Consider the following 22,839-nt stretch of genomic DNA (forward strand, 5'->3'; position numbering starts at 1 on the left):
TATATATATATATATATAATTTAATATAATAAAATATAATAGAATAAAACTAAAAAAAAGTGGTATTAAACAAAATAGTATTTCACTTAAAATTATATTGTTTCAATGAAATAAATGTAAATCCAACGAATAATAATTTCGAATGATAAACAATTTTTTTGGTGTATAATGGTTCTGCAGAATTTGTTAAGTTTGTTTATTGTATAAATATTAAATTTTTAAAACATTTACCGCTTCACATCAAATTTGCTTTCTGTAAAAAAAAAAGTTCGACGAGGATGGGATTCGAACCCACGCGTGCAGAGCACATTGGATTAGCAGTCCAACGCCTTAACCACTCGGCCACCTCGTCACGCAAGTTGAGGGGTTTAAAATGTTTGTAGTAAGTCGTGACATCTTGACTTCTTGCAATATCATTACTGTGCAATTTTTATAAATTAAAAAAGATTTGAACAATAAAAAATCTGCTATTCGATAAAATATACATCTACAAATGTATGGCGTGGCATATGCGTTACATAACAATTGGCGATTGACGTGTGTCGTATAAAAAAAAAGCAATTAATCGAAAATGTAACTTTTATCGAGTTGAATAATTTGACGCGATTTTGTGATACAATCTCATTGATTTCTGCAAATGTTGTATAACAGTGATGAATTTTTTATATAAAAATGTGAGATCGATTAAGAAAACATTATTTATTTATTAATATTTAAATTATTATTATATTTATTATTAATATACAAATTATTATTTTATATAAATAATAATACAAATACAAATTTAATTTTCATATTTATATTTTTATATAATTTATAAAATATGATAATATATTTATGAAAAACAGATTAATAAAAAAGAAATAAGGACTCGTTATATAAAAATAAACAAAATGATGTCAAGGGTGATTAAAGATTAACTTTATTATTATATAGTTATATAGGCGATTTAGTATTAAAGTAATGTTTTAATTTTATTGAAAATGACTAATTATATATTTTATTGTTTAACGAAAATTCTTTTTGACTCTTTAATCGCCCTTGACATCATTTTGTTTATATTTATAAAATATTTTGTGTGTATGAAGTACTAACAAGTATCAATTACTGATTATACAGCTGTTCCTCTATATGTTCGACTAATCATCTATTTTATGTTTATACATATAATAGCGTTTAAACATAACATGTCAAAAAATTTTGTCCTGCGAATATTGAGGGTACTTGTAACGTGATGTATAAACGTGTATTTATGAATATTGTTATTAAGGAGGAGGCTGGTTTAAAGAGCCAAAATTTTCGATTTTTTTGCTTTAATCAATATTACTCTCAGAAAATATACTCATAAAATTTCAGACCAAAATTCGAAATACTTTTGTATTATAATAGGAATAGATACACGTCGCGCAGGTATTATACAATAGTATGTAGATATGGCGGGATCCATTGTATTCCGCTTCTGTTTCTGCACAGTATTATTATGCACTTTAGAAGATGCAAACTTTAAGATAAATAACATAATCAAAAAGTCAACAATTAAATTAAAGACTCCTTTATGTTCAAAACAAAATACAAAAAAAAATTAATAAATAAGAATAATCTTAATGGCTACAAGGAGTCAAACGCTGATGATGGTTCCGAAAAAACAATAGGATCGAAACGTTCGAAATTTTGTATCTAAGATATTTGTATATTAATTGCGCACCGTTAACAGCGTTTGACTCCTTTTAGCTATTAAGATTATTCGTATCCATTAATTTTTTCTGTATAATCACAAAGTACTGTACATATTATACGAGACAAACCCTAGTAGCTTTTTTATTTTGTCAATTTAAGAAATAATAATATTTAAGAAATATAGATAAACTTGAAAGATAAGAAAAAATTTATGTAACTTTTTAGATAAAAGAAACCTCGAAATAAATTATAAATGCTTCCTATTTCATCAATAAAAGCAGCATTTTGATATTTTTATTATTTTATAAAACAAAACAGGATAACTGAAAAGGTGGCTTTTTATTTTTGCCGGTCACTGTACTTTTCAGTATTCTAAACTCCCCTCGTTAAATAGTTCCGCAACGAGTGCGCGCATCAATATATATAATGAAATGCAATATGTAACATCAGTTCTTGTAGTGCTGTAATTCTATAATAAGTCTCTCTATTACTATATTTTTTGGGTTTGTGCATAAATTTGCCAACGATAATTAATAAAAAATATTTTTAATTTATTAATTACTATCAATATTCTAGATTCTAGAAATAAACTACTGAGCATCTAAAGATAAATTTAAGGAAACCTTAAGTATAAGGTCTGACTATGAATACGGGCATTAGTCTGCAAGTATACAGCGTAGTTTAACATGCGTAATGTGTATTCGAAAGCGATAATTGGCGACTAATGTATGCTGTATAAAAAAATTAATTAAAAAGGTCACTTTGATTTTTATCAAGTTAAGTAACTCTTAATTTACATTAATTATTCTACGACTTAAACACACAAGTGATCTTAGCAGTTTTTCTACGATCTATTGACATATATAAACGGATTAAGAGTATCGCAATTACTGTGGAATGAGAGATAGTATACACAGGAATACAGTTTATCCAGTTACTATAGTAAGCGTCGACATCTTTGATACTGTGGTTTGGGAACAATATTTTGCTATATTCTAAATGTAAGGAAGCATCTTTTTAAAAGATAAATATCGGGATTGAATAAATTAACCTTTTTCTTTTAACTACAAGTTAATGATCTACAAGATTAATTTAATTACGTTAAAGGTTGCATAAATAGAGCACTAACTTACATTTAGTTAAAAAGTGAGTTAAAATTTCCAGGGGCAGAGAGAAAGACACCTCTCTCTTTCTCTCTCTCTCTCTCTATAAGTTTTCTTTTTTAAAAAAAGATAAAATTAACACTTATGCCTGTTTCCACCAATGCAGATTAACTTTAATTTCGGTTGAACTTACTGTTCATCTTTTTCTAATTTTTAGAATTAGAAAAAGATGAAGAGCAAATTGAACCGAGATTAAAGTTAATCTGCATTGGTGGAAATGGGCATTAGAGTTATTAAGTTAGATTAAATTAATTTTTAAAAAATATTTATATTAAATTAATAATATATTATTATATATTCTATAATATAATAAATATAAAAAATATATAAAATTGCATTCTTTTAATGTAAAAAATACATGTAATTTTTTTAAATTAAATTACTCTAAACAAAAAATAATTACGATATAGATCAAATAAAAATTTACAATAAATTTTATAATTTATAATACAAGCACTCAATTGAATGTCTTGTTTTTTTAATGTAATTGTCTTACCTATAGATCCAACCAATTACATTAAATTGTTATTTAAGTAAATTATTTACTTATAAGTATATTTATAAGTATACTTATAAGTAGTAATACGAAGGTGTGTGTGTTACTTTTGATTTTAAGCGAGGTTTAAAACTCTCTCTGTCTCTGTTTCGGCTTTAAAACGATACAGAGAGTTTTAAGTTTCGCTTAAAGTCTAAGTAATGTTGATGCAACCGGGCCTTAATTGTTTAGTGAAAGTATAGTAGTAAGGTTGTAGTAGTGATTGAATGAACTATATCAGGAGACACGGTAGTGTTTCAGCGCTAATCAACATACGTATATATTATGTATACATATACATGTGTACGTATATTGATAGTGGTTCGATTTCTTTCATATCATTAATCTTTGTACGCGAATTGCGGTTGAAACTTGAATTGAACAATTGTTTGCATATTTCCGATTTTAGGCGTGTTGATAGCGCAGCTCTGGAATTCAGTGTGTTTTATGTGCATCGTGGGATCCTAAGATCTTGTACGAAATCGATCGATATATGATTGGATGTACCATGATGGAGGATATAGTGAAATTCACACCGGTATATGATGATGCCACCGCGCGATTGCTAGCGAGCGAATTCACGAGACTCGAAGGTAAGATGCTCAGAAGAAAGGATTTTCTTAGGGTGGAATTCATTATTCACATTTCAGTCCGTTTTTATTTTATAAGACTATCTTAAATAGTCTTAAAATGCTAATATAGCCCCCTAATTAGCTTATGACATCTTAAAACTATGACATCTTAAACTGCTTGAGACAAAAATTTCAAACATAAGAATTGAATACCAGCCTTAGTATATTTCTTAGAATTAAAGAACGATAATTAAAGAAAAATAATATTAATTGTACTGTTTTGATGAACTCCGCTTTGGATGTAACTATACTAGACTAGATGAGATTTGATCCATTTTCAGAAAATTTCTAGAAATATATAAATATATTATGACTGTATGATTCTTGCACTGTAGATATGACAACACTTGCTGCGTAACAAAATTATACATAAAGAAATCTACTAAATAAATGTGTTACCAAAATATGATTTCCATATTGTTTTTCTTAGGTGAGTGCTACGTAGATCACGCGGGTACAACTCTGTATTCAGAAACGCAGATCAAAAATGCTGGAGCTAATCTGCATGGATGTCTCTATGGAAATCCACATTCCACTGGAAATTCAAAGACACTAGACATTATTGAGCGTATGAGATACCGGTGAGAGATTCCTGTTGTAAATTACAGATAAATTCGCGCGTATCTAATAATAAATTTACAATTAATTTGAATCACCATTTTCAGAATTCTGAGTCACTTCAATACGAATGCTGATGAGTACACTGTTATCTTCACCTCGGGCGCCACGGCAAGTCTAAAGATAGTCGCGGAAGGATTCCGTTTTACGACGGATGAAAAAAAGATAGCAACGTCCCCGCATTCAGGAAGTTTTGTTTATGTACAGGACAATCACATGTCAGTCCTCGGGATGCGAGACGTAATCGCAGTTAAAGGTGCCGATGTCATTTACCTGGACCATGATCAGGCGTTTCACATTTTCAACCAGCCTCCAACCTGTCGAGATTCTAACGAGACAAAGAGCAGTAATTCTCTTTTCGTGTATTCTGCGCAATGCAATTTTTCTGGTTTAAAGTATCCCCTTAAATGGATAAGTGATGCGCATGCTGGGGCGCTTTCTGTTTTTGTTAGAAAACCATCGACCAGATGGTATGTTTTACTCGATGCAGCTAGTTTCGCGGCAACGAATAAATTGGATTTATCTGTTTTTAAACCAGACTTCGTATGTCTATCATTTTATAAAATGTTTGGCTATCCCACCGGTATTGGCGCCCTGCTGGTTAAAAACACCAGCTCGGATGTTTTAGATAAAACGTATTACGGTGGCGGTACTGTGGACATCGCTTTGAGTTCTGAAAGATTTCACAGAAAACGTGAAATACTGTATCAAAGGTAAGTAAGAATGGTGTTTATCTTTGAAAAAATTATCTGAAGTAACCTAATTTGCAGGTTTGAAGATGGAACCGTACCGTTTCTATCAATCGTGTCGTTACAATATGGCTTTGAAATACTTTCAAAGTTAACTATGGATCGAATATCAAAACACGTTTTTTCACTCGCTAAAACTCTTCATCACTCTTTGTTAATTTTACATCATTGTAATGGTAAACCTGTTGTAAAACTCTACTCTGATTCTGATTATGAAGATCGTAGATCACAAGGCGGCATTGTTACATTTAATGTTATGCGCTCCAATGGTGAACATGTAGGATACATGAAAGTTCTAAATATGGCAGCATTATTTAAGATACATCTAAGGACAGGTTGCTTTTGCAATCCCGGTGCATGTCAAAGACATTTATCCTTTTCGACAAAAGAGATTCTTAAATATTATGAGGCTGGATATGTATGCGGTGGTGAAACAGATTTAGTAAATGGGAAACCAATTGGAGCAGTAAGAATTTCGTTCGGATATATGTCTACGATTAAAGACGTTGAGACAGTTTTACTTATGATTACTAAATGTTTTATTGATGAACCGTGCATCAGAAAATTTCCGGAATGGTGGAAAAAGCATAAACTTTCTAAAAATCATGAGCATTTTTACCATTCTGATATAGACTATTCTGTTCCATGTATTACAAATAATGAAAAAAATGTAAACAATTTTCGGAACAATTCCCATAATGAAAATAAAAATCGCATTAGAAGTGCTATAAATTTTAGCAAAATAAATACGCAAATAAATAAGTGTATTTTAAAACGGTTATTCATATATCCTATTAAATCATGTGGAGCACACGAAATTACAGACTCATGGAATTTAAATTCAAAGGGTCTAGAATTTGATAAAGAGTGGATGATAATAACATCTTCTGGAACTTGCTTGACACAAAAGCATCATACGAATTTATATTTGCTTAAGCCTGTTATTCTTAGAAAGCAAAATATTATGAGACTAACATATCCAGGTAATGATAGCTAAATTTTATGAATATAAATATTATACAGTAGTATTCCGCAATAACTTAATGTATAATATTATAGTATTGTATTAGCATAAATGCCAAGTTTGGTTAATATTTTTTTAAAACTAAATTAAATTAACTACGATCCTATGTATAATGCAGAACCAATCTACTTTCACTTTTGGACATTACGAGCATCACGCCCAGTACAGTCATTAAGCTTTTTCTAAAATAATTTTTTAATGTTTAAGATGTTATAGAAAATAATATTAGCATGCAATCTTTTAGATTGATAAAGAAATTTTCATTTAAAAAGAATTAATGAATTAAAGTTTAAAAGTAACTCAATAATGTTATTAATTTTTTAATTTGTTATTTAACTTTTAACCTATTTAATTAGTTAGCATCTCTGTATAAATGAATCCTGTATAAATGGTAAATCATTTTAGGAAGGCCAACAATTGACATTCCTTTAGAAAATGTTTACGAAAAGTCAATCGAATATTCTACACATCAAAACACAGTATATGAAAGTAAAGTACAAAGTATTGATTGTGGATCAAAAGTTTCTGAATGGCTAAGCTTAGCATTGGGCAAACCAAATCTTAAATTAATTCGACGAAGTCGTGAGAGACAAAAAAATGGTATACCAATGTTAAAGTCGTAAAACTGTAATTCTTATACTGGTAGAAAACTAATTTCTCTTCTCTTATAGAATTAAATAAAGCAGAATTATCTAACCAGACGCAGTATTTAGCAGTAAACGAAGCAAGTATGTCATGGTTTATTGATAAAATATCTGATGACTTAGATTTTTTAAAAGATGCAATGCATCAATTCAAATCAAATATCATTGTGGGAGGCTGCGAAGCCTTTGATGAAATGCAATGGGAACATGTTCGCATTGGAAATAACAATTTTAAGGTATGAAGTTTTTATATTGATTAAGCTATTAATTCGAAGTATATTACTATAATGCATTTAATGGCAGGTAAACGGCCCTTGCACAAAATGTCAAATGATAAGCCTTGATCAAACAATTGGTGAAAAGACTATTGAGCCATTAAGAACATTAACAGAAGAGTTCCATGAAAAGCTGAGATTTGGAATCTGTTTAACTAGATTAGAGAAAACGCAAAGTACGCTTAAGATTGGAGATTATATATATTTTTCTTAGAGATATAATCTTTAAATAATTATCTAAACTTTACGTATACAATTTATCACGAGCAAACTACAAAAGAATTTCTTAACATGCTCCATTAAGTATATTCTATTAAGTATTTAGTATTATATAAAGAAAAGAAGGGAGTTTTTATAGACTTAGTTTTATTGAAATAACTTAGTTTTATTGAAATAACTCTGTAGATATAATGTGACATAACTATTTTTAGTACAAGTTTACTAACCATAAATTAATATTAATTATGCTATAAGTAGAAGTTCTTTGCATATACAGAACGTAACTGATAAAAATATAAAGGACAAAAAGGAGATTGAGATTTTGGAATATAAAGAAAGTGAATATGGAATATTAATTATTTAATTAATAATTAGACTGTCTGATATATTTAAACTTTTTTTTAAACTACGAACGGACAAAGTGATTCTTACAGTTGTTTTATCACTGAAAATGAATCCGTAAATAAAATCGTTTTTTTACTTGTGAGAAAATTTGTTCTATAGGTATTAAAATTACAACATTGTTTTTAACATTAAAAAATCTGTAAGAAACATATAATTAGATTCGAAGTAATTTTTACTGTAACTACGTAGTATTATTTGAATATTGTTCTTATATTCTATAATAATAAATATTTTAAGATATTTTGGAATGATATTTTGAGATTTTAGGAACATTTTATGAATATTTATGAAATATTTAGCGTTAAGGAGGATAGCTTAATGTATGATTGATATGTTTGAATTTTTGTTTTCATGTGAAATATACATTTAATTATCATTACTAAACACTGACTTTTTGCTCGACTATCATTGCTCCTTATTCACTATTTTAATTTTTGTAATTTTTTTAACTTTAAATTATAAAATTTAACACAAATATAACAATTTTAAATAATAAAATACCGTAGGTCATCGGTAACGTCAGTTCTTCAATGTGTTGTAATTCCGTGATAAGTCTTTATCATAAGATTGCAACACTTTATCGCTTATTTACCTTCAAGTTTGTATATCTCCCGCGAGGCGATACATACATGCAAGAAAATATCGGAACTAAGTCATATTACAATAGATATCGTGTCGAAGAGAAATGCTAGTTCTTGCTCGACAACGATAATTGCCTTCCGCGCGGACAGTTATAGGACCGGTTCCATCCGAGTATAAAATTTATTTTAATCTCGGTTTAACTCATTATTTATCTAAAAAGTGATAAAGAATAGGATATTCGGTGCATCCCTAATAAAGAGTGAAGTTAAATTGAGATCACAGTTAATCCTACATTGGTAAAACTAATTTGCGTTAATTACTCCGTTACAAACTTAAATATGCGAGCGACAATAACGCGCTGCGCAGACGGGCGATCGCGCGTGTCCACGCTGTCCATGGTTACTTCCGTCCAATCTCTTTTACGTCATTAAATCGTCTTGGTCGCGACGGTGTAGTTACTGTAGTTGAAATTTAAAAACCGGTTGAGCAATAGCTTGCATGTTTCTCGTCTTTCTTCGCCGTATCGATAGTGGAAGTGGAATTCTGGAGTTCAGTGTGCGCTACAAGTTTCTAAGATTTGGTACACAAATCGATCGACATGGTGGACACTATAGTGGAATTTACATCAATTTACGATGACGCTACCGTGCGATCGCTCGAAAACGAATTCTCGAGGCTTAAAGGTGAGATATACTTGGGGAAGAACTAGAACTCGTACTAAAATTTCTATCTTGTTTTCGTTAAACTTCAAAAGTTTAAATATGTAATTTTAAGTGTGAGTGTACATTAATTTAATATTAATTTTGTTAGTTTTCTCTCAATGTGCTTTTAATCAAATGATAATCTCACTAGATCAAAAAAATTCTAAATCACCCATTAAATTTTATAGCTATAAAGAATAGACTTTTGATTTATTGCTTTACTTATGAAACTGCTAGTTTGGTCATTTATTTTAGATATCGACGCATTTCTATTAATGGTTACTTGAAAACTTTTACGTTTATAATAAAAATTATTTGACTGATACACGATGTACTCAACTTCGCGACAGTGATATGACAAGGACATGCGTGATGACATCGTTACAAGTTATTTACGTAATAAGACTATTATTGTACAGGACGTTTCAAAGTTGCCGGACATTCTTTCCATTCTCACTTCCATGCGAGTGAAAATATCGAAGAAATTAATTTTATTTACCGTATTCTTCTAAATTTTAAATATTTTCGTGATTTTAAGCTTCAATAATATTAAAGTAAATGAATTTCGTCTATTTTATTATAGATTTTGGTTATATCTTATATAATATATATACAGATTTAGTTATCCGCGTATAGAGATGAGTACATTAAATTGTAAAGTACAAAAAGTAAATTAAAACTGCACAAGTACTAATAATTAAAACAGCTGCAGATTAGTGTTAGCAGCTCAATGGGATATGTGAGATATATTAATTTTGTTAGTTTTCTCTCAATGTGCTTTTAATCAAATGATAATCTCACTAGATCAAAAAAATTCTAAATCACCCATTAAATTTTATATATAAAAAGTTTTTGCAAAATTTGTTTCAGAAACAATGATAATTATTCCTTAAAGTAGAAACTATCATGCTCAATGATCATTCGCTACCAGTCTACTAGACTTGTGGATTTAACTAGATATTGTTCATCTAAATGGTTCGAAATCTTATTGCACCCGGCATACAGTCTTGATTTTGCATTGCAAGATTACGCGATTTGTTCCATTTGAATGAAATTTTTCTTGCCAGGATGCGATTCGAAACTATTGAGCAAATTGAGACAGCTTGTCGTGAGTTCTTCGCGTCTAAAAATGATACCTAAAGTGACCGGCAAAAATAAAAAGCCACCTTATTTGTAAAACTGGTTTGCTTCATAAGGATTAAAAAATATTTATATTACAGATATTTGTACTAAAATTGAAAATGTATTCATTAATTAAACATTTTTATTAAAAATAGAATCAATTTTTTATTTAATATATAATGTTATATGTTGATTTCTGAAAGATTACATATTTAAGTGTGACGAAATAAAACAGCCAGTTAACATAATATTTTAATTTTAGAAAAAAAACAGCAATATAATTCTAATTAATAACTAATATGACTTCCTTTAGCCTCAATAACTTTTTGAAGTCTCCTTAGTATACTTTCAATTAAATTTTTCAAATGTTGTGAATCCAGATTCTCCCATGCTAGTTGTAATGCTTCAAAATAGGAGTTTTTGTTAGTTATTCCGCATTTATGTCAGCCCTATTATCCAGAATTGCCCACAGATTTTCAATAGAGTTTAAATCTGGAGATTGCGGAGGCCATTCGAGCTATTTGATGCGGCATGAACGGAAAAAAGCTTGACTTTTCTTTGCTGTTTCAGATCATTATCTTGCTGGAAAATAAAATTATCTTCTAGTCCGATCTTCAGCAAAGTCTCCTCCAAATTTTTATTAATTACATCAATATAAACATCTGCCGTCATAATCCCATCAATTTCAACAAGATTTCCTATTCCTGCCCATGAGAAACACCCCCATAATATTTCCTCCATCATGTTTTACAGTTTTCTGAATCGATCTTGAAGCTCTTCTCCATGTTTTCTCCAGACTCTAATCCGCTTCTTTTGTCCAAATAACTCGAATTTACTTTCATCTGTCCATAAAACTTTTTTCCAGAAGTCCAATGATATATTTGCGTACTTTCGAGCAAATTGCAAACGTTTTTTCTTATTGATAGCGCTGATAAAAGGTTGTTTATGTACGAACCGGCTGTGTAAATTTGCTTCACAAAGTCTGCGACATACCGTGCGGTCACAAAACATGAAGAATCATGTTCTTTTGAATTTCTTTGACAGTAATCTTTGGATTTTTCTTAACTTCTCGAACTATTTTCGTATCCTCTCGTTTAGACGTTGCTCGTTTTCGGCCTCTTCCACTTCTATCTATAACCGATCTGTAACCGTCACTATAAATCCGACAGCCAGCTGCCTTTTATAATAATAACAGTGACGAATGGTTATTAAACATGCAAAATCTCTTCATCTTTATTTTAAAGAATAATTGTTGTAGTTTCTAAATAAATTTAAAATATAATATAAAAACAGTAAAGGGTAATTTAAAACTTTTTTGATAATTTTTTTTTTTAGTATTATGTAATTAAAAATTAATACTTCTAGATTCTTCTTTTAACTTATTTCTTTCTTTCTTCAGAAGATTTATTTGTGTCTAGGGCACCTCCTAGTAGTGCCGTCACTGCACAATGATGGTATATGTAAGAATAACGCCTGCAAATAAGTTAATGTGTCTACGCCATGTCATACGTTTGAATAATTTAGGATAATGACAAGCAAAATTTTTTAATTATATTACACTTTTTTTCTTTCGAAGTCTCTTAGTTTTTCACTTATTTCATTAATTAAAACAAAAATTATAGATGCTTTGACGTTTTTATTAAAATTTATTCCAAATTAAGAAAAAAATCCTAATGAAAAGAATGTCCAATAACTTTGGAATTTTGCAAGTATATTTTATTAATATTTTCCACAAACAATTTTGCTATATTAAATATTTCTTCATGATTAAAAAATCAATACTGGATTACTGACTTATCACTAAAGATTGATAATATTTATTTGATAAAAAATAATTTTTAATAATTTAAATTTAATGTAATGTACCATACCATATGGGAAAATGTACCATATGAATGATGATTACGTGAATAATGTTGCTAGTTTACTTCTGCATGATCTTTAGGCGAATGCTATGTGGATCACGCAGGCGCAACTCTGTATTCGGATACACAGATCAGGAATGTTAGCGCTGATTTGCATGGCTCTCTTTATGCAAATCCCCATTCCACCGGAAATTCGTTGACGCAGGACATTATCGAACGTACGAGATATCGGTGAGATAACTGGACGATAAATGGGCGATAAAAAATTTACAGTTGATTTGAAAAATTATTCTCAGAATTTTGAGTCACTTCAATACGAATCCTGATGAGTACAGCGTCATCTTCACCTCGGGCGCCACGGCAAGTCTAAAGATAGTCGCGGAAGGATTCCGTTTTACGATGGAAAACAATAAGGTAGTAATGTCATCGCATTCGGGAAGTTTTATTTACGTTCAGGACAATCACACTTCGGTTCTCGGGATGCGGGATGTAGTCGCGGCCAGAGGAGCCGACACTATTTGCCTAGGTCACGATCAGGCATTTCAAATTTTCAGCCAGCCTACAACCTCTCGCGATTCTGACGAAAGACAGAGCAGCAATTCTCTTTTCGTATATTCTGCGCAATGCAATTTTTCTGGATTAAAGTATCCCCTTAAATGGATCAGTGATACGCATACTGGAGCGCTTTCTGTTTTTGTTAGAAAACCATCGACGAGATGGTATGTTTTACTCGATGCAGCCAGTTTTGTGCCAACAAATAATTTGGATTTATCTGTTTTTAAACCAGACTTCGTATGTCTATCATTTTATAAAATGTTTGGCTATCCCACCGGTATTGGCGCCCTGCTGGTTAAAAACACCAGCTCGGATGTTTTAGATAAAACGTATTACGGTGGCGGTACTGTGGACATCGCTTTGAGTTCTGAAAGATTTCACAGAAAACGTGAAATACTGTATCAAAGGTAAGTAAGAATGGTGTTTATCTTTGAAAAAATTATCTGAAGTAACCTAATTTGCAGGTTTGAAGATGGAACCGTACCGTTTCTATCAATCGTGTCGTTACAATATGGCTTTGAAATACTTTCAAAGCTAACTATGGATCGAATATCAAAACACGTTTTCTCACTTGCCAAAACTCTTCATCACTCTCTCTTAACACTACATCATTGTAATGGTAAACCAGTTGTAAAACTCTACTCTGATTCTGATTATGAGGATCGTAGATCACAAGGCGGCATTGTTGCATTTAATGTTATGCGTTCCAATGGTGAATATGTAGGATACATGGAAGTTCTAAATATGGCAGCATTATTTAAGGTACATCTAAGGACAGGCTGCTTTTGCAATCCTGGTGCATGTCAGAGACATTTATCCCTTTCGACTAAAGATATTCTTGAAAATTATGAGGCTGGGTATACGTGCAGTGGTATTGCGGATTTAATTAACGGCAAACCAACCGGAGCAGTAAGAATCTCGTTCGGATATATGTCTACGATTAAAGACGTTGAGACAGTTGTACTTATGATTACTAAATGTTTTATTGACGAACCGTACATCAGAAAACTTCCGGAATGGTGGAAAAAGCACAAACTGGAAATTTTTAAAAATCACAGACATTTTTACAATTCTAATATAGATTATTCTGTTCCATGTATTATAAAAAACGAGAAAATTGTAAACAATAATTTTGAGAAAAAAAAATTTCAAAATAATTTCCATAATGAAAATAAAAACCTTAATCGCATTAGGAATGCTATAAATACTAGCAAAATAAATACGCAAATAAATAAGTGTATTTTAAAACGGTTATTCATATATCCTATCAAATCATGTGGAGCACACGAAATTACAGACTCATGGAATTTAAATTCAAAGGGTCTAGAATTTGATAGAGAGTGGATGATAATGACATCTTCTGGAACTTGCTTGACACAAAAGCATCATATAAATCTATGTTTGCTTAAGCCTGTTATTCTTAGAAAGGAAAATATTATGAAACTAACATATCCAGGTAATGATGGTTAAATTACATAGATTTAATAATCTGTAATTTAAGGAGATGTTGAAGTAACAATGAAATTTCATTGTCTATCCCCTGTAGTGTTATTTTTTTGACATAAATAATTATTCTAGGAATGCCAATGATTGAAATTTCTTTGAAAAATAGTTATGAAAAGTCAATGAAACATCCTATATGTCAAAGCAGAATATGTGAAAGCAGAGTGGAAGGTATTGATTGCGGATCGGAGGTTTCTGAATGGTTAAGTTTGGCACTTGGCAAACCAAATCTTAGACTAATACAACAAAGTCACGGAAGACAAAAGAAAGGTATGAATGTCAAGATATTGAGTTCAATGTTACGATTATGTATATATAAAGAATTCTTCATTTTCCTCTTGTAGGTCTAGATAAGACTGAGTTATCATTTTCTAGCCAGGCACAGTATTTAGCAATAAACGAAGCAAGTGTGTCATGGCTCAATGATAAGGTATCTCATGACTTAGATTTTAAAAAAGATACAGCTGTGCATCGATTTAGAGGAAATATTATTGTGGAAGGTTGCGAAGCTTTTGATGAAATGAAATGGAAACATATTTGCATTGGAAATAATAACTTTGAAGTATAAAGTTTTTATATTAACTAAGTTACTAATTAATTCGAAATAGTGCTATATATATAACGCATTTAATGGCAGGTAAATGGTCCTTGCACAAGATGTCAAATGATATGCATTGATCAAACAACTGGCGAAAAGACTATCGAGCCACTGAGAACGTTAGCAGAAGAATTCCATGGAAAGTTAAGATTTGGAATTTATTTAACTAGATTAGAAAATACACAGGGTATGCTTAAGATTGGCGATCACATCTACTGTTCCTAATAATTTTTTAATGATTACGTTTAAAGATATAATAATATACCAAAAAATTTGCCAGTTGTCGCCGTGTTTTTATCCATATTACCAACAACGTTCCGTGAACCTTGTCATTCACTTCATTAGGATGATAATCCGTAAATCTTTTGTTATCTTTGAAGATAATACCCATAGAAGCTTGAAAAGCATGATTATCTGAACTTTACATATAAAGCCTAAACTATTGCGTAAACGTAGTTGTAAAAATTCTCCAATCACAGTTGGATATTCTTCTAGTATTTAATCATAATTGGTTAATTTTTACAACTACAACTACGTTTATACAATTGTAGATCGGGCTTAATCATGAGCAAGCTACAAAAGAATATCATATTGTTCTATTAAATACATAGAGGAAGGGAGGGATTATCAACTACTGTTGTATTTTATTGAAATAACTCAATAAATATTTATGTGACCTAACTACTTTGGCACAAAGTTATTAGTCACAGAGTAACTGTATATTTATCAATTATACTGCAGGTAGAAGAACTTCTACTTATAATATAATTGATAAGTGTACAGAATGAACGTAATTTAAAAAAAAATTACGGTTATGGAATAGAGGGGTAGGAGAACATGTAGGCCTCCTTTCCTCTATCAATAAAATGAGTTTTTTATTCTCTGTACCTGATTTATAATAAAATGTGTTTATAATAATATACAGTCCTCGGTCTGATGTACAATTTTCTTCACTGGTTTACCTGCAGATACATCTTTGATCATATCTGCGACTTCACCAAAGTCTGGAAACGCGAGAGTTTGAAGTTTAGAGTGTACCAGTTCATCATTGACTTGTACTTCGAAAGAAGCTAAAAATAACAGTTATAAGATTTCCACTTGCTCGATATTCATGTTTTATATTTACTGCAGTTCTGATTATATGTTTCATGTTCTGTTTGGAACTTGCCTTGCCTTCCCACTGTACCAGAGATGGTGGCATTGGGGACACTCTTTTTTATTTCCTTTGCCAATTCAAGAAAATGTGTCTTATGTCCACACGAACCACTGCAAAAAAATAGTAATTAATTTAATATTTGCAAATAAAAGTCTTTTAAAAAATAGTATATTTAAACATTTTGCTAGGATATTTATATAAATAGCAAACTTATCCACTTAATATATAAGAATGTATACTATTTCTTAATGAAATTGTTTCTTTATGATTTCTATAAACAATATAAATGAACATGAGTACATTAACATTGAAATTAACAAAATAAGATGTATTTTTATATTTAAATAGAACTTGAATCCTGTTAATTATAACCTGAATAACTTGAATTAAGAATTCTATTATATGATTGTAGGCATAAACTTACCAATATTCGATGTCAACTTTTACATTCATTTCTTTTGCCATTTTATCACATTTTAAGTTATAAATCGGTAGTACATTAATGCACTTACTCTCCTATTACTGGCTAGGTATTCATCCGCTAAAACCAGCATTTAATTACAGTATAACTTAACCTATTTCAAATAATACTCGATAACAAAAATAATACTATTGTACATACATACATACATTAACATCATGCGTCTTTCTTGTTTTTATATTTTTTTGACACATGCAATGCACATATAGTAGCTTCTTCGAAAATAGAATCAGGTATGTATGGTATGTACAGCAACTATAAACACAGTAAACAATCATTTTTCGTTTCGTTGTTCACATTAAATGAGCTTTTTAATTTATCGATTATGAGATTGATTAATAAAAAATGAAAAAACTCTCTCTCTCTCTCTCTCGTATGTTGCGTAATGAAAAAAAACAAAAAATTGGAACATGTACATACATACATACAATGATACAAAAGAATGAATGAAGAATAGGTCTGTTTTCTGTGGCTGAACTAATGTATGTACACTTTTGAAACTTTAAAGCGAGACAGGCATATATTTGATATTTGTTGAGAGTTCTAATGCAGTCTAGTACAGGAACAGAAAAGAGACCAAATGGCAATAAATGTGAAATACAGCTTATTCTCATTTGTCATTAAATATGTTGTTGTTTATACATACCTACTAATTATCTCTGTTGATCCTATCCATCAACTCTGTTATTTCCATCACGCTCAACCGGCTCAACGCTGATCACTAAACTAATTGTACTAATAATCTAACCTTCGAAACTTGCTGTAAACATAAATTGCGCAGGCGCGAGAAGACAGAAAGGGAATGCGCGGTCTCCCATAAGAAAAGAGACCATGCTTGGATGCTCCGTCTATTCATGTTATGGATTTATACTTTATACTATGTTTATGGTATTAAGTCGAGACTGCTCGGAGTCGCGGGGTGACTATGGCAGAGTGTGACAGTCCTGCGACTGCAGACGACCAACCGGACCGACCGACGGCGACGGCGCCATGCGCCATTGCTCTCTGCGTGGACCTGTCTGTCGTCTGCCATCACGGACGTCACGGTCTGTCGTGGTCGCGCACGGGGTGGTCTGGGGTGATCGCGATTCATCATGGGGTTGCGCTGACTTGACACGCGTCAGATTCAGTTAGATTTGACTGGAGACACGAGCGTGAGCACAACACGAGTGATTGATCCATTGATCTTTGAACGACGATCGCCTGGTTCGCGACGTAGTTCGACGGCGTGCCGCGTCAACGGGGGCGCGGACCTTTCGAAAGTGGCACACGTAGGCAACACTGGCAACAGGTGTCCACGTTGATTGCTGCGCGCCTTCGATAATTGACAGTGACGAGAGACGGAGACGTTCGGTGACAACAATTATTCGTCCCCCGGCTGAACCGTTTATTCGATACGTCCCATTGACAACTTCTTCTGGGACCATCGCGGGATCCTCGATCGAGGTGTTCACGACAGAATGAATTACGACTACTTGGTGAAGTTTTTGGCGCTCGGGAACTCCGGCGTTGGCAAAACGAGCTTTCTCTATCAGTATACGGACGGCACCTTCAACTCCAGATTCATATCCACTGTTGGGATTGATTTCAAGGAGAAGCGAGTGGTGAGAGAATGAGTAACACAACCTTTTTGAATGATAGCGTTGATCGTTTGAAGTCTGCATATTTTTGAGAAAGCCTCTTGCATATTTATATAAGTATAGCTGCGATATGGCAGACATTGAATAATTAATAACCCCACACAAACTAAATATAAAGTATTAGATGTGGATTAGTCATGTTTATGTATTATGTATATTAGATTCATCAGTGATAAATAATAATAGATATTTCATGTAGTGAGAAGTAAAGATTTTATTTGTTATTACAGATATATCAAACTGAAAATGGTAGAAGTCAACGAGTACACTTGCAGCTTTGGGACACAGCTGGTCAAGAAAGGTAAATAGATATCAGAGGAATCTAAGAACACAGTTTTTGAGAAAACCAATGTTTACATGCATTTGTTGCATTCTTTGACAGCATTAAATTTTAGCAAGCGAGTAGAATGTGCAGTTACATATTTATATTATATTATTCATGATAGAGATAATATAAAGATGCGATTCTGCATTGTGATATCTTAACTCGATTACATCACTGTGAAAGCTTGCTAAATGCATATTACAAATTGTTGTAAAGATCCAAACAAGAGTATGATATTACATCCTGCATGTACAGAGAATTAAGACTCCCAATCTAACTTTCCAAATAAGTAGCTTAACATTATTAATATCCAGGTTCAGAAGTCTAACCACAGCCTTTTACCGAGATTCTATGGGTTTCCTACTAATTTTTGACCTGACCAATGAATCGTCGTTTCTCGAAGTTAGAAACTGGCTGGAGCAGCTTCGGGTATTTGTCATTTATTAACATTCTTATTATAAATATATTGCATGTAGAGTATATATGCATGCATTTTAATCAAACGATTTTTCTATTTTTTTTTTTAAATTAGTTCACATGTAATATTTGTGTTTAATAGTCATTATAACATTTGTGTGATACCGAAATGCAGTTATATTTAATCTAATAATTTGCTGCAGGAAAATAAAGCATGTAGATAGAATTGATTATTGTGGATTACTAATGTACAATTTGTTTAAATATGATATTTATTGTTACAATTTCACATTGGAGTAAAATGCTTTTACAAGGATTGTTAAAAATCCTTAAAGAATTAGTAAAGAAATTTACGTAATTTGACATACTTAATTGAAAAGAGATTAGATAATCCAATTTTATTTATTTATTTGTATCTAATGCAGAAAAGTATAAAAATATGAACATTCAAGGGATGATATAAAATTATACAGATTTTTACAGTAGATATAATATTTATTTATTATAATAATAATAAATAAATAATTTTTATAATAATAAGTAAAAAATGATAATTAAAAAGAGTTAAATTATGAAATAAGATATATCTAAATATTTTTAAAGAAGTTGTTACTTCTTTTATCTATAATATTTTAAATGATTATACTTTTATAATTCTTTGAGATAACATTTTGTAGAAATTAAACACACAGAAATTCTTCCGTAATGCTTTAATTAGATAGTGATCGATACTATTGTTTGCTGATTATAATAGCACGTATATATGTTTAGAATGTATATTTAGAATATATATTTATAATATACATAATAAGGGTATAAGTGGTATACATGTACACATTTTTTTTCCTATACTCATAAGTCGTCGTTTAATTTAAAAATTAAACATTTGTGATAAAAGTTTTATTAATAAGTACAAGAAATTTAATTCTTAAATTATATAACTATAAAAAATTTATTTTTAATCTGAAATCGTGTTGAGTTCTCTGATTGCAGAATTTAATAATAGATATCTTATTTTGCTTAAAATTTTCCAGTAATCTGTCATAGTACAATTTTCTTGGAAAAATTTCGTATTTATTGAATTAATGTATTTTATTTTATGTATATATACGTGTAGACACACGCATATTGTGATGACCCAGACATAATTCTCTGTGGCAATAAATCTGATCTTGAGGATAAACGCGTTGTCAGCGAGCATAAAGCACGAGATCTTGCTGAAAGACACGGGTAAGTCAAGTCAGAAATAGTAAAATATATGTAACGTTATTTAAAAAAATATATATTTATTTTTTCTCTTTATTGTGTTGTACTTTTTTCAGCTTGGTTTATCTGGAAACGAGTGCTGCAACTGGGCAAAATGTTGAGCGCGCCGTGGAAATTTTACTGGATCGTGTAATGCGCAGAATGGAGGCTACGGTGGACAAGTCGCCGTTACCACATCAAAAAGTTTTAAGATGTCACGAGCGCGATACTCCGCCACCCCGGAGTTCCTGCTATTGCTGACAGTGTCGGTACATGTAGTTTTTTAAACTACATTCTGTCTGCCGAAGTCAAAGGAAAGAGCATATTATGAAACCGACGCCTTCAATTTTTGAAGTCAATGTTAATCTCGTCATAAATCATAAACTATTTCGATTAGCATGTTCGTTGCAAGATTAGAACATCAGAAAATAATTCCGTTAATTAATTGATTTTATGTTTGCTATTTGTTCCACGTTTTTAGTCGAAAGTTTGAATGGAATATGATATAATCGATAAGGAAAAATTAATCAAAGAAAGTTTTCGAATAAAGCTGATGAAAGAATGCTTAATTTAATTATTTAATTGACAATAACATATCAGTATTACACGAATCTCATTATAAATAATATTTATGAGGATGTATAGAAATAAAATATTCGGAATTATTTTCTATTACTTATATACTGTAGGATGTTTACTATCTAGAAAGATCTGAAAATTCAGGGGATTTTTTTACTCTTAAAAATAATTTTTGTAAGATTAGTATTTAGAAAATTTTTTGAAATTTTACTAATAAATTAAAATTCTGTCTTTTAAAAAAATTGTTTATATTTTTATGTAAAATTTTTATTTTTAATTGTTTATATTTTAATATAAAATGTGACAATCAATTAGTGATAAATATGATATACGCATTTGCATATACAATATTTACGTACATTTTCGTGACTCGCAAGTTTTTATTTAAAAAAAAATCAAGATTTAACAGTAGAAAGACAATACACAGCAAAAGATATAAAAAAGTGTGAAACTCACTGATGCTAACACACACAATAAGATATTATATAATGAACGTTCTCCAAGTAGCACATATCTTTAAATGATTATAAAACATTAGATACTTTTAGAAAATATGCATAAAATTTATATATGTACCAACATATATAAAATTTATATATGTGCTATCTGAGTCTTTGTATTTATTTTATAGATTTTACTTTAATTTCTATATTTATAATCTCCAATTATAGAAAAGGATATATATAGAAATTTCTACTAATTATTTTGTTTGTGTTGCTTACATTCCAATTTATTTCAAAGTTATATAAAAAAATTCTCCATTTTAATTGAATGTTTGAATAAAAATCCGGAAATTTTCAGGAAATGTTTTAGCGTTGGCTGAAGTTTCAAGTTTAATATTGTAGAAAGCTGTATTGTCTCGAAATTCACACATGTTTTAATAATATAGCAGCGCAACGAACATGTTAAGAAGCTTTCCACTCTTATCAATAAATATATTTCTACAAAATAGCTGTCCCGCGTGTTTTACGGGAAATTATATATTGACATTCAAGATTTCTTGTTATATGCTGCACATATTGAATGTCTTCCACCATTGCTTATTATTGAATGGAAATATCATTTCAATGGATCTATCAATGAACTTTTAATTATATTTATATAATAATGTTGAATCTTCTACAGACACAACTCTCTATTGTTTCTTTTTTTATTTTGACGAACTACTACCTTCTAAAATTCCATCTTATTATATTTTATAAAAGTCTTTTTATATATATAATTATACCACTATCGTCTTCCAATGTTGCTTGTTGTTGAGTGACGATGTTCACCGACGAATTTAAACATCACTTAAAAGTGTCTTTCATCTTGCGATAAACTACCGACCTTTTCTATCACTATTATTATACGCACAACGTGTTCAATAAGTCAATCTTTTCTTACTAGCGAAAAGTGTGATATGCGATTTATGTCGCAAAAGAAATTTTGGAAGTTAAAGCGAATCACTTTTGACTGTATGTAACATATTTTTGATGATGTTATTATATAACCAATCAGAATATTAATATATTTAATCATAAGTGATTATATATATAAATGAGCATAACCGAGATATCATATATATGCGCGTATACCGGCAAACTAATCTCTTGTGATATTTATATGAATAAAACTGTAAGTCATTGTGTTGTGATTAATCATTAATGCCTCAGTATTATGAAATAAATGCTACTAATGTTAAAAGAGAGTTATGCAAGAATACGTAGTAATTTTAAGTGTTTATAAAAGAACTATATATTATATAAATGACATTATGCATACACTAATTATAACAAGATAAAATTACAAAGGATATAATTTACGAACTTTCGAGTAATATTACAAGCAAGAATGTATAAATTTTTTGGAAATTGGAAGTGAAAAAAAAGAACTTATTGAAGTATTACAAGTCTCAACAAATAGATAATAAAATATTTTGTTTTTTATTTAATTAGATTAATTTCTTTTTAATTAGATTTTTACTTAAAATTATTCATGAGAACAAATTTATTTAATTATAAGATTATAAATATTTCTAATTTTGAAAAAGTCTAACTAATAAATAATTGTCTTTCATAAAATTTTCGCAAAAAAATTACTAATAATAAGAAAAACCAATTTTTTTTTATAAAATTGAATGCATTTGA

The 22,839-nt window shown here is 30.3% G+C and overlaps 4 protein-coding genes and 1 non-coding gene across 8 annotated transcripts; 3 read left to right on the forward strand and 2 right to left on the reverse strand.

Moving 5' to 3' along the window:
• Window positions 1-270: 270 nt before the first annotated feature.
• On the reverse strand, window positions 271-352 carry TRNAS-GCU (transfer RNA serine (anticodon GCU)). The gene has a single exon. It is a non-coding gene; the product is annotated as a tRNA-Ser (tRNA).
• A 3,534-nt stretch (window positions 353-3,886) lies between these two features.
• Window positions 3,887-7,583, forward strand: LOC108781131 (molybdenum cofactor sulfurase). The gene is made up of 8 exons (XM_018549025.1): window positions 3,887-3,968; window positions 4,438-4,588; window positions 4,673-5,338; window positions 5,396-5,840; window positions 6,138-6,357; window positions 6,804-6,998; window positions 7,070-7,278; window positions 7,346-7,583. Exons 1-8 carry the CDS (start codon window positions 3,887-3,889, stop codon window positions 7,529-7,531), a joined length of 2,154 nt encoding a protein of 717 aa, XP_018404527.1. The 3' UTR covers window positions 7,532-7,583.
• A 1,450-nt stretch (window positions 7,584-9,033) lies between these two features.
• On the forward strand, window positions 9,034-15,485 carry mal (molybdenum cofactor sulfurase). Its single transcript, XM_018548966.1, has 7 exons — window positions 9,034-9,206; window positions 12,292-12,442; window positions 12,508-13,173; window positions 13,231-14,222; window positions 14,345-14,539; window positions 14,614-14,831; window positions 14,907-15,485. Exons 1-7 carry the CDS (start codon window positions 9,122-9,124, stop codon window positions 15,090-15,092), a joined length of 2,493 nt encoding a protein of 830 aa, XP_018404468.1. The 5' UTR covers window positions 9,034-9,121; the 3' UTR covers window positions 15,093-15,485.
• A 212-nt stretch (window positions 15,486-15,697) lies between these two features.
• LOC108781104 (migration and invasion enhancer 1) lies at window positions 15,698-17,387 on the reverse strand. 4 transcript variants are annotated; one of them, XM_018548989.1, is made up of 5 exons: window positions 17,151-17,387; window positions 16,654-16,759; window positions 16,448-16,564; window positions 16,036-16,133; window positions 15,698-15,937 (listed from the first exon to the last, which is right to left on the reverse strand). In XM_018548989.1, the coding sequence occupies exons 3-5, from the start codon at window positions 16,486-16,488 to the stop codon at window positions 15,777-15,779; spliced, it is 300 nt and encodes a 99-aa protein (XP_018404491.1). In that variant the 5' UTR covers window positions 16,489-16,564; window positions 16,654-16,759; window positions 17,151-17,387; the 3' UTR covers window positions 15,698-15,776. The 4 variants fall into 4 exon arrangements, with proteins under 4 accessions (XP_018404491.1, XP_018404489.1, XP_018404490.1 ...); XM_018548987.1 differs by having other exon boundaries at window positions 16,646-16,759; XM_018548988.1 differs by having other exon boundaries at window positions 16,642-16,759.
• Window positions 17,388-17,945: 558 nt separating this feature from the next.
• Window positions 17,946-20,447, forward strand: Rab27 (RAS oncogene family member Rab27). The gene is made up of 5 exons (XM_018548986.1): window positions 17,946-18,108; window positions 18,375-18,445; window positions 18,784-18,898; window positions 20,004-20,116; window positions 20,209-20,447. Exons 1-5 carry the CDS (start codon window positions 17,965-17,967, stop codon window positions 20,390-20,392), a joined length of 627 nt encoding a protein of 208 aa, XP_018404488.1. The 5' UTR covers window positions 17,946-17,964; the 3' UTR covers window positions 20,393-20,447.
• Window positions 20,448-22,839: the final 2,392 nt, after the last annotated feature.

Source organism: Cyphomyrmex costatus, unplaced genomic scaffold (genome assembly GCF_001594065.2).
Source record: "Cyphomyrmex costatus isolate MS0001 unplaced genomic scaffold, Ccosl1.0 scaffold76, whole genome shotgun sequence".
NCBI classification, from domain to species: domain Eukaryota; kingdom Metazoa; phylum Arthropoda; class Insecta; order Hymenoptera; family Formicidae; genus Cyphomyrmex; species Cyphomyrmex costatus.

Excerpts from the sequence above, each read along its gene's own strand:
- LOC108781104 (XM_018548989.1), bottom strand. The coding sequence starts at position 16,488 with ATGGCAAAAGAAATGAATGTAAAAGTTGACATCGAATATTG. Across the intron at positions 16,134-16,447 it reads AAAGTTGACATCGAATATTG|TGGTTCGTGTGGACATAAGA; the intron begins GTAAGTTTATGC and ends ATTTTTTTGCAG. Across the intron at positions 15,938-16,035 it reads TGGTACAGTGGGAAGGCAAG|CTTCTTTCGAAGTACAAGTC; the intron begins GCAAGTTCCAAA and ends TGTTATTTTTAG.
- LOC108781131 (XM_018549025.1), top strand. The coding sequence starts at position 3,887 with ATGGAGGATATAGTGAAATTCACACCGGTATATGATGATGCCACCGCG. Across the intron at positions 6,358-6,803 it reads TATGAGACTAACATATCCAG|GAAGGCCAACAATTGACATT; the intron begins GTAATGATAGCT and ends AAATCATTTTAG. Across the intron at positions 7,279-7,345 it reads TTGGAAATAACAATTTTAAG|GTAAACGGCCCTTGCACAAA; the intron begins GTATGAAGTTTT and ends ATTTAATGGCAG.
- Rab27 (XM_018548986.1), top strand. The coding sequence starts at position 17,965 with ATGAATTACGACTACTTGGTGAAGTTTTTGGCGCTCGGGAACTCCGGC. Across the intron at positions 18,446-18,783 it reads GACACAGCTGGTCAAGAAAG|GTTCAGAAGTCTAACCACAG; the intron begins GTAAATAGATAT and ends ATTAATATCCAG. Across the intron at positions 18,899-20,003 it reads ACTGGCTGGAGCAGCTTCGG|ACACACGCATATTGTGATGA; the intron begins GTATTTGTCATT and ends ATATACGTGTAG.
- mal (XM_018548966.1), top strand. The coding sequence starts at position 9,122 with ATGGTGGACACTATAGTGGAATTTACATCAATTTACGATGACGCTACC. Across the intron at positions 13,174-13,230 it reads CGTGAAATACTGTATCAAAG|GTTTGAAGATGGAACCGTAC; the intron begins GTAAGTAAGAAT and ends CCTAATTTGCAG. Across the intron at positions 14,832-14,906 it reads TTGGAAATAATAACTTTGAA|GTAAATGGTCCTTGCACAAG; the intron begins GTATAAAGTTTT and ends ATTTAATGGCAG.